General features: G+C 35.5%; 1 protein-coding gene and 1 non-coding gene across 2 annotated transcripts; one reads left to right on the top strand and one right to left on the bottom strand.

The window, feature by feature from the left end:
• The first annotated feature begins 1,503 nt into the window (after positions 1-1,503).
• LOC145322325 (uncharacterized) lies at positions 1,504-6,730 on the top strand. The gene is made up of 8 exons (XM_080164282.1): positions 1,504-1,587; positions 2,417-2,473; positions 2,811-2,980; positions 3,229-3,348; positions 4,372-4,455; positions 5,396-5,467; positions 5,816-5,991; positions 6,584-6,730. The coding sequence occupies exons 3-7, from the start codon at positions 2,814-2,816 to the stop codon at positions 5,817-5,819; spliced, it is 447 nt and encodes a 148-aa protein (XP_080020408.1). The 5' UTR covers positions 1,504-1,587; positions 2,417-2,473; positions 2,811-2,813; the 3' UTR covers positions 5,820-5,991; positions 6,584-6,730.
• An 8,020-nt stretch (positions 6,731-14,750) lies between these two features.
• Positions 14,751-14,822, bottom strand: TRNAT-UGU (transfer RNA threonine (anticodon UGU)). Its single transcript has one exon. It is a non-coding gene; the product is annotated as a tRNA-Thr (tRNA).
• Positions 14,823-17,697: the final 2,875 nt, after the last annotated feature.

Raw genomic sequence — 17,697 nt, 5'->3', positions numbered from 1 at the left:
TTTCGTAACCCTGTATTGGCTTCAGAAGAACAGTTCTACAGAAACCACGGTACACGTTTGAGCTAACCAGCATTGCTCTGCCTAGGCTTTAATTAGAAAGGCCAGGGTATTATTAGTGGTTGAAAAGTTTGTACATTATTATTACAGGTATTGTGTCTTTAAAGGGACTGTGAACGTAAATTTTTCTCATCTTAACATTATCTTATTCATAATATCTCACAGATAGAGCAAAACGCGCTTTTGTTTGCTTAAAAAACGGCTTTTTCCGACGATTTTTATAAGGTACAGGGAAAGGAAGAAATTTTTCGTATTATATAAAATGTCCATTAAATTGTTTTTTTGGTATTATCCTCTTAGAAATTTTTTTTTCAATATTGAAAAATTTGAAAACAAAGAGTTTCCAGTATGGCTTTGAAACCGATAAATATCCCCTGGATTAAAAATGGTTCTGGGCCATACTGAAAAATTACGTATTACAGACAATTTTCTATGAACAATAGTCTAGAAATTATATTATCAATACCAGCTTTGTTAGGCCAGTCCTTTGGCCCCTCGGGGCTAACAAAATTGCTATTGATCTGAAAATTTCTCATTTTACCAGTCGCGGAAAGCTGTCTATAATACGACGCGATAAATAAAATCAGAGACAAAAATACCATTTTTAGATAAAAAGTATACTTTATACCTACCTACACACTTAAATAAAAATAGCCTATTTATATTTAATTTGTTCTTAGATCTTTAGTTAATAGTTATCTATGCTTATCAGGGAGGACACCCTTGGAGGAAGGTTGACCCAGGCCATCTTCCAGACCCTCATTGTCACATGGATCAAGGCTAATCTCTATGTTGTTGTGTCCTGTGAACTTTGGGATCAGTTTCTAGAGGTAATGTTAGCTATACTATAATTAAGATAACCTGCAGAAATAGATATTTTATTACTTGGATGTTACACTAGATTTTTATTTTCTCTAATAAAGTAAAACTCCCAGTGGGCTAAAATGACGATAACCCTAATTCGCCCCCTTTACTCCATTCCGTCCCGTCCTACTGGATAAACAAACTGACCATTGAATGAGTTTCATGTTAGCAACCTAAATTGACTTCAATTTTTCCACTGTCATCAATATCCACGTATATTCTATATCCATTCCATAATGTTTTATTTGTTCTACAGTACAGGAATCAGATCTATTTGCCAATCGTCCTAAAGACAACCAATGGTTGATTGTACGTCAAGCTTTTAATTTTAAGAGGGATAAAATGAGGGATTTCAAAGGTTTGAGGTTGGTAATCTAATATATTTTTTTTTAATTTTGAAGGGAAACAAATAAGGGGTTTTACGGGTTGAGTGGAGTTAACACCCTTTAAGCCCCACCCTTTAAAATCTGTATCAAGAATTAAAAATGAAGTTTGGGGACGAATTTTTGCTTCATTAATTTAGATGAATTATTTTTCCACCAACTTTTCTACTTGTCAAAATAAGTTCGTTTGTTTTAGGTTTTGAGTGGACTAACTTTATGGGAAGAATTAATCCGGGAGTGGTTTAAGACTATGGAAACCCTTACCAGAGTGTTAGCTAGACAGGTATATTATTTTTTTAATGTTTTTTCCATTAAAGTTTATAAAAATAATCTATATATTATTACTGGGATGTTGTACCACATTTTCATTTACTCTGATAAGGAGATGCTCACAGCTGGCTAAAATAAAGATACCCCCCTTCTTTAAACCCAATCCTTACCCTACTACTGGTTGAACAAACTGACCAATAAACGAATTTCATGTTAGCAAGCTAAAATAACGACAATTTTTTCCCCCTGTCGTAATATCCACGTATATTCTACATTCATTAGAGTAGGTGGTATTATCCTTGCCTGCCTAGCCGCAGCGCTCGGCTCCCTAGCCTAAAACCTAACCTAACCTAAAATACTTGTTCGTCGGTAGTCGGGGGGGGGGGGGGGGGGGGGGGGTACAAAATTGAAAAAAATTGAAAAAAAAATTATAATTATAAAGATGTAATTTTGTTAATAATCATTAATGATGTGGATCAATTTATCGGGGATTGCCTTATCCCTTAAAATCCTTGAAGTTTTACCAACAAAATTCCGTTTGTCCCACTGTCTTATTTGAGAGCTTTACTCTCATAAACGTTATCATTGTTATTTTGTGGAAGGGAATTATGTTTTTTGTAAACGCGAAGCTTTTCTATAATTAGTGTTGGATGGCCGGTCTGTATGGACGAAACTCATAGCTATTATCATTAATTCAAGCATGTAGGAATTGTCCTATCTATTTCAAACTTGTTACCTACTGATTATTTTGGTCTAGCTAAAAAGTATAAGGTTTCTACTTTTGTCGTATTTTTTTAGTTTCATACCTATAGTTTTTGATTATAACAAATTCTTTTATTTAGATTGTAAAGAAACAAGACCTCAGATCAGCATTTGAAACATAGGGGGCAGTTGAAGAAGTAAGTTACAGAAAAGTTTCGCAGCTTATATTTATCTTTGTAGATCTGTATAATAATACAAACAATATTTTGGTTTCTTTACAACAAAATGGCTGGGTGTTGCCACCCCCTTAAAAGTCAAGGCTTGCCTTCACCTTTTCATTACTTGAATTTTTTGTTTGAAACTTTCACTACTGCTTTTAGTTAGGTTTAGGGAGATCAAGAAGGGTTTAGAATATTCCACAAGGGTAGGAGGTATTTTTAAGTTATAGGGAATTGTTTTGATTTATTTTTACCTTATTGTTATTAAACAAACTTCAGGTCTTGAAGTTATTTTTACTTCACTTTATTTTTTAAGGAAATGAACGGTACATTATATGCCGGTGAACGGCTGAGAGTGGAAATATCCCGGGGACGAGGCAGGGGACGTGGAGGCGGAGGTGATAGGGGGCGCAGTTCTTACAGAGGTAGAGGCCGGGGTGGGGGCGGGGATAGGTATGAAAGACGCAGCCCCCCACATTACTCTAGGAAAGTTTTTGTTTTAAAAAGTAAAAGTTAGAAAATCTTTAGGTAGGCCTATTTATTAAATGTAACGTTTAAAAGCAATGCATTTTTTGTAATTTCGCCATGGACTGACGTACAGTTTTGTTATAAAGTTGCTGCGCTAATAAAACAGCAGTACCTAAGATAAAAAAATTTAAAATTAATCTTCCAAAATACTTACTAAAAATCATCGAATTTTTTTTTTTCAAAATGAAAACATTTAAAAATAACAGAGGTGGCTCTAGAGGAAGGGGAGGTGATAAGGGTGGCTTTAGAGGCAGAGACCGTGGAGGGGACAGGGGTGGTTTCAGAGGACGTGGTGGCAGAGGGGGTGGTAGATCCCCTCCACCAAGGTAAAATTTTAAATTTTAAGATTAGTTTAGATATTGCTAGCGGCTGCGGCCCTAGCATTTAGGGGCTCTGTATTAAAAAGGATAGATAGGGGACAGAAATATAGTCTAAAACCATTCCGTGTCATATGAGAAGCTTTCCTACCTATAAAGGAGAACTCAATCGGTTTAGTAGTTATCGAAATCTTAAGCTAAAGACAAAGAACCTTTTTACTTTAAACAATTTAGTATATAAACAAAATATATTAGTGTAATTTCCAAATTTGCTAACTTTAAATGCCTACCATCTCTTTTATTGCTTTATTAAAGATTTTCTTATCCCTTTATATCTCTGACATTATACTGTTAGGTATTAGTTTTAGATGGACATTACAAGAATTGATTGATTAAAATAATCCTTAAATAAAAGTAACAGGATGTTTGTTTGTCTTCGTTTGTAGCGAAATATCTAGCGTACGTACACGTCTCTCCTCTACATTGAAGCTTATTGTATGTCTCGGAAAGGTTTTAATTTATACATGGATTTTTTTATAGGCCTAAGAAAAATTACCCCAAAAATTTTATTTTTTAAAAACTTTGAAAAATTAAAATTCAAGGTAGTGGGTCGGCTCTTTCCCAGCCCCCCCCCCCCCTCCCCACACCTTTCACATTGCAAAAAAAATGGGTGTTGTTTTTTGCTTAATGGTGTGATTGATAATTTAAATTGAAACTTGGAAGAATCTACCTATTAAGATTTAAAATAACTCTTATATGCATCATCCTATTATATAAAGCAGTAAGACTTTTTTTCTAAATAACTACTGATCCGATTGGGTTCTCTATTTTAGGTAGGCATCACATAGGTCCTGAGTTGGTTTTATTCTATTTTCTGATCATATTTAAGCCTTAAGATGGATTTTTTTTACTTTTTCTATTGAAACTAAAATAAAAAAATGTTGGGATCTATTTCAACTCACCACTAACTCAAGTGCCCCTAGAGGCCTCTAGGGGCTTAGTTACTATTGACCATACACTGTATTATCTTAGGTTGCGGCGGAAACCGGCTCCGATGCTGTACATCCTGGCTATGGATTTCTCTCCGAGAATGTCGAGTTTGCTAATCTTTGCCAGGTAAATGCAGGGAGGGAGGGGACAATGGGCTGTTAACTACACGTGTCCCCAAACTTTTATAATAACGTATTCTTATTCGTTGGCTTAACAACTTTGGGGATTAAGTGATCCCTGATTGGTTGGTACATTAAGTTGAGTGTCCAAACGTATCAACCACAAAAGGTAATCTATGTAAGGGGTAATTTTGTGTATCATCAATGGGGTTGTACATGTACAGTACATCAATTTGTCGACCATTGTCTTATCCCTTAAGATTCTTGGGTAAATGGATATATTATTACCTGGATGTTACACCAGTTTTTCATGTACTCTAATAAAGCGGTACTCACAGCGGGCTAAAATAAAGATACACCCTTATTCCTCCCTTACAACACCCCCTTACCTCCTTCTGGGTAAACGATCTGACCAATATATGAAGTCCATGTTAGGAACCTAAATTCATGACAACAAATTTCCATGATATGTCATTAATAATATCCACGTGTATTTTATATCCCTGGACAGGTAATATTTTCCATTTGACTGCAGGGAGGGAGTGGATATTAGACTGGAAGTTATACTGGTACCCAAAGTTTTATAAACACGTTAGCTCACAACTTTAAATCTTGATTGGTTCATTCAAACTAGCAGTGTCTGAACTAATCTAAGGTGTTGTTTTGTTCAATATATTTGGGGATTTATATATGTATATTTCGTTCATTATCTTGTCCACGGTCATTAGTGTGAGGAATGGGGTTGACAACACACCCCTTAAAATTAAAATTATGTAGATTCCCCCCCCCCCCGTTTTTTAAAAACCTCTAAGATTACATCCCTTCCCGTAAAAACCCTGTGCACGCCACTGTACTGCTTACGTTTTTTTCTGGTTAATTTCAAGAATGTAATATTATATTAATAAGAATGATACCTACCTTTTAATTTAAATTTTTTTTTTTATCAGGAGAAAGGAGTTATATTTGTTGGTCCACCGTCCACTGCCATTAGAGATATGGGTATCAAGTCTACATCTAAGGTAAATGATAGAGTAGCTACTCAGGAACTTATTTTGGTTGATTTCAAGTAGAAAAAAATAACACTCTATACTATACCGGAGTAACAGGATGTCTGTTCATTTGTCCTGTACGATCTCAATCTTCTGGTCTTCCATAATTTTCAGGGAATGTTTATGCTGTTTTTTTGGCGGGGGGGGGGGGGGGTATGACACCGCTTCTTGGAAAAATGACCTCGAATATTTTCATTGGTAAAAACCCTCCAACCATCCTCTTTTAAGACGAAACACAAGTAGGCTCTAGGAAAAGCAACTGTGTATTTAAAAGAAGTCTGTCGTTACAATTTTTCTAATATTTAACCTGTTTTTTAGATGATCATGGAAGCCGCTAACGTACCTGTAATCCACGGTTACCACGGAGAGGACCAGAGCCTGGACACCTTGAAGGCGGAGGCAGACAAGATCGGGTTCCCTGTTATGATGCCGAGTAGTATGGACACAGCATGTTCTTGTTAGCCAGGGATGTTGTTACTGCTTATGTTTTCCAGGTAAGCTTTCCCTTTATTTTTTCTCGTTCTGCGTTTTCAAAGATGTTTAGTTAGATAAGTTTGCTGATTTTTTTGCCACGTGTCAAGATGCCTGTAGGAAATGAATGAGGGGGGAGAGGGGGAGTCGAACCTACACACTTTTATTTTTGCTTTCAAAAGAAAAAATTTAGGTGTGAGAGTAAGGGGGGGGGGGAAGTTCTGACACATTTGCGTAAACAGCGAGTATAGGCTTTATCTTTGGGACGGACGGACGGACGGACAGACGGACGGACAGACATCGTTCTACTTTGTATTATAGATTAGATATTTAGTAGGGAGGGATGGGACATTGGGCTGTAAATTACACTAGCCCCCAAAGTTTTCAAATAACATTTTCTTATTCTTTGGCCTAACAACCTTGGGTACTTTTATTGATTTTTTATTGGTTGGTTCATTAAGTTGAGTGTCCTAACATTTCAATCACTTATTGTAATCTACAGAAGGGGTAACGATGTGTATCATCATTAGAGATGAACATCAATTTATCAGCCATTGTCTTATCCCTTTATATCCCTGTAATTATCTAATTAACTAATGAGCAATTTTATTCCAGGTTGAATATCAGTGATACCGAGGTCGAATGGGGCCGGTGCCCAGCAAATCCAGGAGGTTGCGCAACAGTTTTCGCGGCCAGAGCAGTAGAATCAAGAAAAATATGTTTAAGTGTTGTTTCAATCAATAAAGATAATAATGAAAACAATTTTTTTTTTATTTTTGCGTTTTGTGTACAAGCGAGGTTTTTCTATAATTAAGGTCGTTTTTTACCACTTTCTCGTGATTTTTACCACCCGTTTTTACCACAATTATTGGTAAATTTTTACCATATTTACCCTATTTCTGGTAAAATTTTACCAGTTTAGGGCAAAAATATTACCAGGTGTTGAACAGTTTTACCACTTTTTCGGTAAAATCTACCAGAAATTTGCGGTAAATTTTACCAAAAAAGTGGTAAAAATTGGTCAAAATCTGGTATAAATTTGCGTCCTAAAATGGTAATATTTTACCGGAAATCTGGTAAAATTTTACCGATAATTGTGGTAAAAATCGATGGTAAAAAGCGTCTCGCTATACCACCAAAAGTGTTTTTACCACGATTACGGTAAAATTTTACCACCTTTTAAATCGTATAGGCTGGTAAAATTTTACCATAAAAGTGGTAAAAACTAGGTTTTTTTATGGTATTAATTCGATCCTGGGTTTCCGCGGATATAGAATGTACAATTATAAGATTCCTATCCACCGGATTCGAATGAATACGAGAATAGTTATTTCTCGTATCGTATTATAAACGGCTTTCCGCGGATATAGAGTGTACAATTATAAGATTAAAACTAGTTTTTTTAGCCCTGAGGTGCCGGAGGCACCGTCTAAAAAAACTGGTTTTAATCTTATGATTGTACATTTCTATATTCGTAGAAAGCTGGATATAATACGATGCTAGACATGGTTTTTTCGTATGGATGAGAACCGGTTCCTATCCACCGGATTCGAATGAATACGAGAAAAGAGCTTCTTATACACAAGGGTAATATTTTATGAAAGAGAAACAAAACAATATTACAATTAATGCCTTAAATTGGTTAATCTCGTACCAACATACGAAAATAACTTATAGAGAAGTTACTAACAAATATTGTATTAATTCTACTTGTCTATCCGTTTATCCCGGGCTTATATAAAGCAAAAGGAACTCATTAGACTTTTTGATAACTTTGATACAAACATACATAACCAAGGATAACAATATACCGAGTAAAAACAAACATAACATGTTCTATTTATCTTTATTTAATCTAACTCTTTTTATTTTTGCCATCATGTCTGTATGTATGTATTTCAATATGACTGTAAAGCTGTAAAGGAAATCATTACACTAATAAAATTCAGCTCAGAGCTGGATCTTTAAATGTGTAGCCGTTGTCGTTGCCGTCGCCGTTGCCATAGCCGTAGCTGAAGTTCGCTATTAGGTTAGTGGCTGTACCTCTGGCCATGACTACGGCAACGGCTACACATTTAAAGATCCATCTCTTATCGAAGCTATTATACAAGTTATTGCCTGTTAAAAAAATGTCTATATGAAAAAATCATATTTTTTAGATCGTGGCTTCGAATTTCATTTAAACCTCTTTCTTTTTTGAAGAAAAAAAAATATAAATTATGTTTTTATATAATAAAGACTAAAACTTCCAGACGATTTATATAATTATTAGATAACCAAATCGCAGCCGATTTTCTTAAGCATAACATAAACAAGGATTACGAAATTCATAAGAAGCGAAGAGAATAACAAAACTCATTGAAGAATAATGGTTTTATGCTATATTTCATGCATCTATTTTTAGTGGCAGCATTTCTTCCTTAGAATGTCCCCCCCCCCCCCCCCCCCGACAAACAGCCAGGCAGACAGTCATGATGATTAACCAATAATATGATTGTTTAATTAAAAAACTCTAAAACAAGTAAACGGCTGCCGAGCCCTTCTTTTAACTTTTCTTCTCATTTTCCTCATTAGAACGCTGAGAATGCATTTTTTTCTTCATATTTTTACTACTTTACATTTTGCCTAAGCAAAAACGGTCCTTCCAAATTTACAAACAAAAATTCGTGCTGATGACTTTTAGTGGCACTTAATGCCCTCGTTAACCCTTGTGCTGTTATTACATCAACAAAGTTATGTGGTTATAATTATCGTACCATGGGCGATATGGTTTTCAGTAGTAATGTTAAATGGTGTACACTATGACGACGTAAAACTAATCAAAAGCATAATCTGTCAGCTAATGGACAACACATTAAAAAAACTAATAAAATTAGATACTAGTTTAAGTTATAAAATTTACTTTGAATGCTAAAGCAAGTTATTGTTTATAATTATTTCTGAGGATGTTTGTGTGTGTGTGGGATTGTTAATTTAGTAACATAGCTACTCTATAACTATTTTAAATGTCAAAAAAAGATTGTTTTTAGTAGCGAAGCTACTCTATAATTCACAATGTCCGTCCGTCTGTCCGTCCGTCCGTAATTAATGAATTGGGGGAAACGTGATTTTCTCAGCTCCTATAAAAGATAGAGAGCTGAAATTTTTTGACAACATTCCCATCATTAAGGAGCACAATTAACTATAAAACATCGATGGCGGTCGGACTGCTTTTTAGCAGGTTTTAGGCTATTTTTTTATATTTTCCAAATTTTCCCTATATCTTTGGTGTTTATGGTCCGATTTTCAAAAATTTTTCAGTTCAAGATATCAAAATTAAATTTTCCGTCATTTGAAGAAACAACAATGACGGTCAGACTGCCTTTTTGCAGGTTTTTGGCTATTTTTATATTTTTTACATTTTCCCCATATCTTTGGTGTTTATGGTCCGATTTTCGAAATTTTTTAAGTTATAGATATCAAAACTAAATTTCCTGTCGTTTGAAGAAAACAACAATGACAGTCAGACTGCCTTTTTGCAGGTTTTTGGCTATTTTTATATTTTTCACACTTTTCTCCATATCTTTGGTGTTTATAGTCCGATTTTCAAAATTTTTTCAGTTAAAGATATCAAAATTAAATTTCCTGTAGTTTGAAGAAAACAACAATGAAAGTCAGACTGCCTTTTTGCAGGTTTTTGGCTACTTTTATAATTTTCACATTTTTACACATATCTTTGGTGTTTATGGTCAAATTTTCAAAAAAATTTCAGTTAAAGATATTAAAATTAAATTTCTGGCGTTTTTAGAAAAGAAACAATGGCGGACAAACTGCCTTTTAGCAGGTTTTGGGCTATTTTTAAATGTTTGACATATTTCCCCATATCTTTGGTATTTTTGGTCTTATTTTAAAACTTTTTGCATTAACAGTTTCAAAATATTTTTTTCCATTGTTATGTGCATCTAGTATGTAATTTACTTTAACCGTCTTCATCATACAAAATAAAACAAGGTTTTGTGTTTATTTTCTCCAATAAATCTATTCTTGATTTAAATAAATACACTTTAAATCTACTGCTACGTATTACCATCCACAATTTTTTGTGCTTCGCTACTTATGGATGTTGTCATCCTTGTTTAGAAATGTATCTATTTTTAACCTTTTTATAACCATTAATGATGCGCGACTTTGGATATTAATTTCCTTTTTCTTTAATATGATTGCAATTATGCTGAATATTGAAAAAATCAAACTACAAATTTCCCAGCGATTTTTAAGACATTTTACAGCTAACATTTAGCCAAACACTGTAAAAAAAAAAATAAAAACTGGAGATCGCCAACTGCTTTTGAAAACCATTCATATCATTTTGTGGGTGAGTTTTTCTAGAAGGGAGGGGGTAATTGAACCCTACAGAAATAGATTATAATGTACGTCCAGCTGTTTGCAAGATCTTAATTGACAATCTTTACTTCCACAGAAGCATATTTTTTTTGTTATTTCAGTGTATTTGTGTGGATTTCTACACACACTCAAACACAAACACACCCTTACACACACAAAACAAATTCACAAACACACACATACAAAAACACATACACTGACTCAAAGCATAATCAAACTAATTGCTTTTACCAGGGTTCGGAAGCCGCGCTATCAGCCGCGCGGCTGCGGCTGCGGCTGAATCCTAATTTGCGGCTGTGGCTGCGGCTGCGGCTGCTTAAAGTTATGGAAGTGGCTGAGGCTGAGAGTGGCTGAGGCTTAGTGCGGCTGAGAGTGGCTGCGGCTGAATGCGGCTGAGGCTTAATAAGAATTGGGGTGGCTGAGGCTTACAGTGGCTGAATTGGAATTTTGTGGCTGAGGCTTCGAGCGGCTGAGGCTTACAGTGGCTGAGGGTGGCTGAGGCTTACAGTGGCTGAAGGATTTGTGGCTGAGGCTGCGGCTTACTGAAAGCCGCGCGGCTCATAGCGGCTGCGGCTTACAGTGGCTGATTGGAAAATTAAGCCGCGCGGCTGAGTGAGGCTGAGGCTGAGAGTGGCTGATAACATAATTAAGCCTCGCGGCTGATTCTGAGGCTGCGGCTTACTGAAAGCCGTGCGGCTGAGGCTGTGGCTGAATTAAATTCAGCCGCGCAGCTGATTATAAAATAAGCTTTGCAGCTGAGGCTTCGGCTAAATTGGATTTTTTAAATGCATTCTAGGACATTTTTTGGAGAGTTGAGGGTGGTTAGGGGTTGTGAGAATAAGAGTGGAGGGAAGAGGGGGGAGGACAGCAGGATTTTTTCAAATGTTTGATTCAGAATTAGTACCCAAATTTTATACTGGTACCCAAAGTTTTATACTGGTACCCAGAGTTTATTCTGGTACCCAAAGTTTTATTCTAGTACCCAAAGTTTTATACTGGTACCCAAAATTATATACTAGTACTCAAATTTTATTCTGGTACACAAAGTTTTATTCTAGTACCCAAAGTTTTATATTGGTACCCAAAGTTTTAGTCTGGTACCCAAAGTTTTATAATGGTACCCAAAGTTTTAGACTAGAACCCAAAGTTTTATACTGGTACCCAAATTTTACTGGTAACCAAAGTTTTAGACTGGTACACAAAGTTTTATACTGGTACCCAAATTTTACTGGTACCCAAAATTTTATACTGGTACCCAGAGTTTATTCTGGTACCCAAAGTTTTATTCTAGTACCCAAAGTTTTATACTGGTACCCAAAATTATATACTAGTACTCAAATTTTATTCTGGTACCCAAAGTTTTATTCTAGTACCCAAAGTTTTATACTGGTACCCAAAGTTTTAGTCTGGTACCCAAAGTTTTATAATGGTACCCAAAGTTTTAGACTAGAACCCAAAGTTTTATACTGGTACCCAAATTTTACTGGTAACCAAAGTTTTAGACTGGTACACAAAGTTTTATACTGGTACCCAAATTTTACTGGTACCCAAAATTTTATACTGGTACCCAAAGTTTTATTCTGGTACCCAAAGTTTTATACTGGTACCCAAAGTTTTATACTGGTACCCAAAGTTTTATACTGGTACCCAAAATTTTATACTGGTACCCAAAGTTTTATACTGGTACCCAAAGTTTTATACTAGTACCCAAAATTATATACTAGTACTCAAATTTTATTCTGGTATCCAAAGTTTTATTCTAGTACCCAAAGTTTTATACTAGTACTCAAAGTTTTATACTGGTACCCAAAGTTTTTATACAGGTACCCAAAGTTTTAGACTAGTACTCAAATTTTATACTGGTACCCAAAGTTTTATACTGGTACCCAAAGTTTTAAACTGGTACCCAAAGTTTTATACTGGTACTAAAAATGTATACTGGTACCCAAAGTTTTTTACTGGTACCCAAAGTTTTATACTAGAACCTAAAGTTTTATACTGGTACCCAAAGTTTTATACTGGTACCAGAAGTTTTATACTGGTACTAAAAATTTATACTGGTACCCAAAGTTTTTTACTGGTACCCAAAGTTTTATACAGGTACCCAAATTTTATACTGGTACCCAAAGTTTTATACTGGTACCCAAAGTTTTATACAGTTACCCAAATTTTATACTGGTACCCAAATTTTATACTGGTACCCAAAGTTTTATACTGGTACCCAAAGTTTTATACTGGTACCCAAAGTTTTATACTGGTACCCAAAATTTTATACTAATACCTAAAATTTTGTTTTAATATTGGTACCCAAAGTTTTATACTGGTACCTTAAGTTTTATACGAGTACCCAAAGTTTTATACTGGTACCCAAATTTTATATTGGTACCCAAAGTTTTATACTGGTACCCAAAGTTTTATACTGGTACCCAAAATTTTATACTAATAGCCAAAAATTTATTCTGGTACCCAAAGTTTTATACTGGTACCCAAAGTTTTATACTAATAGACAAAAATTTATTCTGATACCTAAAGTTTTATACTGGTACCCAAAGTTTTATACAAGTGTTTTAGCAGTAGGAATTTATTTCAACATCTTTAGTTATGATGCAGTACAAAGCCTATCAACTCCCAGACGACAAGCCGATGCGCTACATGTTGAGCCACGGTCGAGGGTTTCTATGACATTAACTCAAGGTCCAACAACCCTGGATAACTAAGGGGAATTATATCTTTCCTTTGCGCCTGTTCATGTTGCACACCAAGCACCTAGGAACCATTTAATGTCTTCAGTTATAACGCAGTGTCTGCGCGAGATTCGAACCTATTTCATCCCTGATGACAAGCAGATGCGCTACTTGTTGAACCTTGGGGAACCAATTCTTTCCTTTTCTGTATTAGTTTAAGTGACATCTATCCAGCAACCAACTTTTTTTATTGAACTACCTGCCTGAAAGTTTTATGGTAATGAGTTACGCCTGTTTATGAGCCAAGGAAATCCTCCTACTCTAACTTTACATGTTGCACACCTGCCATAGCAGCAGTAGGAACCATTTAATGTCTTCAGTTATAACGCAGTGTCTGGCCGAGATTCGAACCTATTACCTCCCTGATGACAAGCAGATGCGCTTCTTGTTGAACCTTGGATAATTAAGGGGAACCAATTCTTTCCAATTTAAGTGACATCTATCCAGCAACCAACTACCTGCCAGAAAGTCCTATGGTAATGAGTTACGCCTATTTACCAGCCAAGGAAATCCTCATACTCTAACTTTACATGTTGCATACCTGGCATAGCTGCAGTAGGAACCATTTAACGTCTTCAGTTTTCACGCAGTGTCTGGCCAAGATTCGAACCTATTACCTCCATGATGACAAGCAGATGCGCTACATGTTGAGCCATGGTACGCAGGTTAAATTTGTCTTAAAAATAATCGTCTTTAAAATGCTTATCATATGTACACTTGCAATAAATGTATTAGTCATAAAAACTTACCTCTTATGAAAAATGTTTTTTTACAAAAGTGCTTTTTATTACAATTATTCATGGGTATAATTTTTATGACTAACTTTTTATGTCACATAATCTTAATGACAATGTAATTATGAAGTTATTACAAAAAATACTAAACAATAGGTACTGGAAAAAGAAGAACTGAATTAAAATAATTTTTTGGGGGGTAGGGTGATTTTTATTGGGTGGGGAGGGCCAGGGTGAGTAAATCCCATTTTTAATTTTGGGGTGATGTTTAATTTTTTTTCTAAGGCAATTTTTTTCTGGTAGTGTGATGGTACCCTCCCCCAAAATAGTTGTAAACCTTCCCAGTACCTATAAGAAACTACCCTGAATAGGAGCACCATATCGGTTTAGTAGTTAGCGAGATCCTGTAGTACAAACATAAAGACAGACATCATAATACTTAATGATCTAAAAATAAGACAAATTTTCATTTTGAAATATTGGAGCTCTGATAGCTTTTTGGTACGGTAACAGCTTTGAACCATCTATCATCCGGGTTCGAATCCCAGAAGAAAAAAAAATTTGGGGGGATGAAGGGTGACTTTTATTATTTTTTTATGGGAAAATAGGGGGGAGTTTGGTTGAGCACCCACCAGTTTTAATTTTAGTTTTTTCAAAAACTTGGAAAAGGCAATTTAAAAAGTTTTCATTAGTTCAGTAGTTATCGAATTCTTAATCTACAGACAAAATAACTCTCCATACAAATCTTTTTTTTTGCATAACTTTTTCAGTGTCTCTCATCAACCACAACGTATTAAATACATTTAAAATTGAAGAAATATCTAAGTAGGAGAAGCTTAATTATATATAACAAGTATTGCGTACCTAAACGGAAAAATAATAGAGAAGCTACTATATAACTTGAGTATCACAAAAATTGATTGCCCCCTGTGAGGTTTGAACTCACGGTCCCTAGTTTACAAGACGAGTGCTCTACCATTGAGCTAAATAGGCCACTTGTACAAGAAAAAAAATTTAAGATAATACAAATTCATAGTAAATATTAAGTAAATTCTGAAAAATTTGTATCTTTTAAAAACAATAAAATTAGGCAAACGTCAGTAGGGCAGTTACCCTATAAATAGTATTCAATAATATTCATAAGTATCAACGTTCAAAAACGTATTGCTCCTGGGTGAAATTCGAACTTATAACCCCGGCATAACAGTGTAGAAGAACCGTGCGCTAACTGATTGCGCTACTGGAGCTCTTACATTACAGGTTCAAACTTTTTGTAGTTGTTCGAGATGGTAGTTTCTATGTTGTAATTTTAAAAAAAACTTAAGATAAAATTTTTATAAAAGAATATAAAAAAATTTAAAAGTATAACATTTAAAAAAATTATTTTTGGGCGATGGAAATGTCTGACCCCCACCCCAAAATTAGCTCAAAACCATCCAATGTCAATATATATATAACTAGCGGCTACGCCCCTAGAGGCCTCTAGGGGGCACTTGAGGAAGAGAGAGAGTCAAATTTAATAACCCAATTTATTATTTTAAATTTTTAAAGAAAAGTAAACAAAAAATTTTTTTTGGGGGGGGGGAATTTTTTTTTTTAGGGGGGGGGGCTCCCCCCTCATTTTTAATTTAAGTTTAAAAAATTTTAAAAATTTTTTCTTTATTTGAGGGGGGGGGGGATTTTTAATTTTTTGGGGGGGTTGGGGGTGTCCCACCCCCAAAAAAATAGTTATAAACCTTCCCAGGACCTATGAGAAGCTACCCTGTTAAGGAGAACCCGATCGATTCAGCGGTTAGAGAGATCCTTCGGTACAGACACACAGATACACAAACACATAGACATCCTGTTACTGTAGTAAAAGGATTCCTGAGAAGGACAACATTGTCAGTTCAGTGGTTGCTGAGATCTTAAGCTTCAGACAGACAAAATTAAATGAAAATTAAGCCCCGCGGCTGAATTGACGGCTGAGGCTTGTACTAATTTAGCACCTGCGGCTGCGGCTGGGGCTTACAATATCTCAGCCGCGCGGCTGTGTCAAAGCTGCGGCTGAATTTAAAAAATTAAGCTGCGGCTGAGGCTGCGGCTTACAAATATCAAGCCGCGCGGCTGCGGCTGCGGCATAATCATAACTTTGCAGCTGCGGCTGAGGCTTTCTTGAAGCCGCGCGGCTGAGTGCGGCTGCGGCTTCAAATTATTAACAGCCGCGCGGCTGAGTGTGGCTGAGGCTTCCCCAACTATAAGCCGCGCGGCTGATTGCGGCTGAGGCTTAGAGGGGCGTTGGCTGAATGAGGCTTAGTGCGGCTGAGGCTTAATGTGGCTGAATTGGAGTTTTGTGGCTGAGGCTTACAGTGGCTGAGGCTTACAGTGGCTGAATGCGGCTGAGGCTTACAGTGGCTTATGTTTTCTTTAAGCCGCGCGGCTGCGACTAAGGCTGAGGCTTATTGGGTGGCTGAGGAAGCCGCGCGGCTGATTTTGAGGCTTCTCGTAAGCCGCGCGGCTGATGGTGGCTGAGGCTGAGGCTGCGGCTGCGGCTTCCGAACCCTGGCTTTTACCCTTTTCCAGTTTATCATTATTATTTATTATTACTAGAAGACCAAGCCCTCTTTAATTACACTTGTTTCGTAATTTTTCATTAATTAATAATCCAACTTTTTCACTTAAAACAAACGAACAAAATGTAACGTAGGAATGTCCTATAGACAATAAATATTTATTCAAAGTCCTTGAAGTTAAGTCAATAAATGACAGAATGTGTTCATACTAATAATTCGGGACCAGTTAAATTTACAGTCCAATATTCCCATCCTGCCATTAAAGAGATGCTACTGATTTAAATGACTAGTAAAGGTTACTCAAATCTATAAAAATTCTTTTGGGATCAGCAAACCCAATAAATATGGAAGTACTGTATTGACATTTAATTTGATCAGGGATCGTAAAAGATTGCCATTAAAAATTAGTCATTGGCTTTTTAAAATTAATCTGATATTTACGTCAGAATTGTTACCAAGAAGAGTTATAAATTATGAACCTGTAACTAATTAGGATCCTACAATGATACTATAATATAATAAATAAAAGTAATTGGATCTCTGTCTGTAGCAAAGGATCTCGCTAACAGCTGAAGCAATATGATTATCCTTTACAGTGAAACTTCTTAGAGGTCCAAGGAAGCCTTTAGCTATTTGGGGGGAAGATGCCTCATTCCTCTAAAAAGAAATTGCTTCTTGAACAAAATACCCCCAACCCCAAAATGTTTTCTAATTTTAAAACTAAAATACAAAGTAGACGGTTGAGTAATCCTCCCACCTAAAGTCGCAAAAGAGGCATCTAAGGGCATAGCCGCTATTAATGACAGCACAAAAGTCTAGCAAGGAATAGATAATTCATTAATTGCTAAGAGAACAAAATTAAGGAGTGGAACCTTTTCAAGTTTTTAAATCCTTTGATTATGTTGAAAAAATAAGCTATTATGTTTATTGCTTCCTATTGTATTTTTTTTACATTTTAAAAGGAAAAGCCCTATTCAAATATTTATCACAAATAAAAAAAAACAATAATCATTTTTTGTTGATCACTAAAGGCAAATTCTGTAGATTAAAATAATGCAAGGACATATATTTTTTTAACTCTTATCTTATACATCTTAATTGGAACTGATGATCTATTTAATAGTGAAACAATTGTATTCCATCAATAAAAAGTTAAAGAAATGACCTGTGTTTATATATATACTGATTAAAATAATTGGTTAAAAATGAAATGTTTTAACAGTCTTGAAATTTTTATTAACAAAAAGTCCCAAAAGTTTTAAAGTCAGCGAATAAGAGAAAGATTGTTCATATGTACTAGCATAATTTACAGTTAA

The sequence above is a fragment of the Acartia tonsa genome, chromosome 6 (genome assembly GCF_053477335.1).
Source record: "Acartia tonsa isolate MP-2025a chromosome 6, ASM5347733v1, whole genome shotgun sequence".
In the NCBI taxonomy this organism is placed as follows: domain Eukaryota; kingdom Metazoa; phylum Arthropoda; class Copepoda; order Calanoida; family Acartiidae; genus Acartia; species Acartia tonsa.
Note: the sequence above shows the minus strand (reverse complement) of the source record. Positions and strands in the feature narration are given on the sequence as shown.

Excerpts from the sequence above, each read along its gene's own strand:
- LOC145322325 (XM_080164282.1), top strand. The coding sequence starts at position 2,814 with ATGAACGGTACATTATATGCCGGTGAACGGCTGAGAGTGGAAATATCC. Across the intron at positions 3,349-4,371 it reads GGTAGATCCCCTCCACCAAG|GTTGCGGCGGAAACCGGCTC; the intron begins GTAAAATTTTAA and ends GTATTATCTTAG. Across the intron at positions 4,456-5,395 it reads AGTTTGCTAATCTTTGCCAG|GAGAAAGGAGTTATATTTGT; the intron begins GTAAATGCAGGG and ends TTTTTTTATCAG.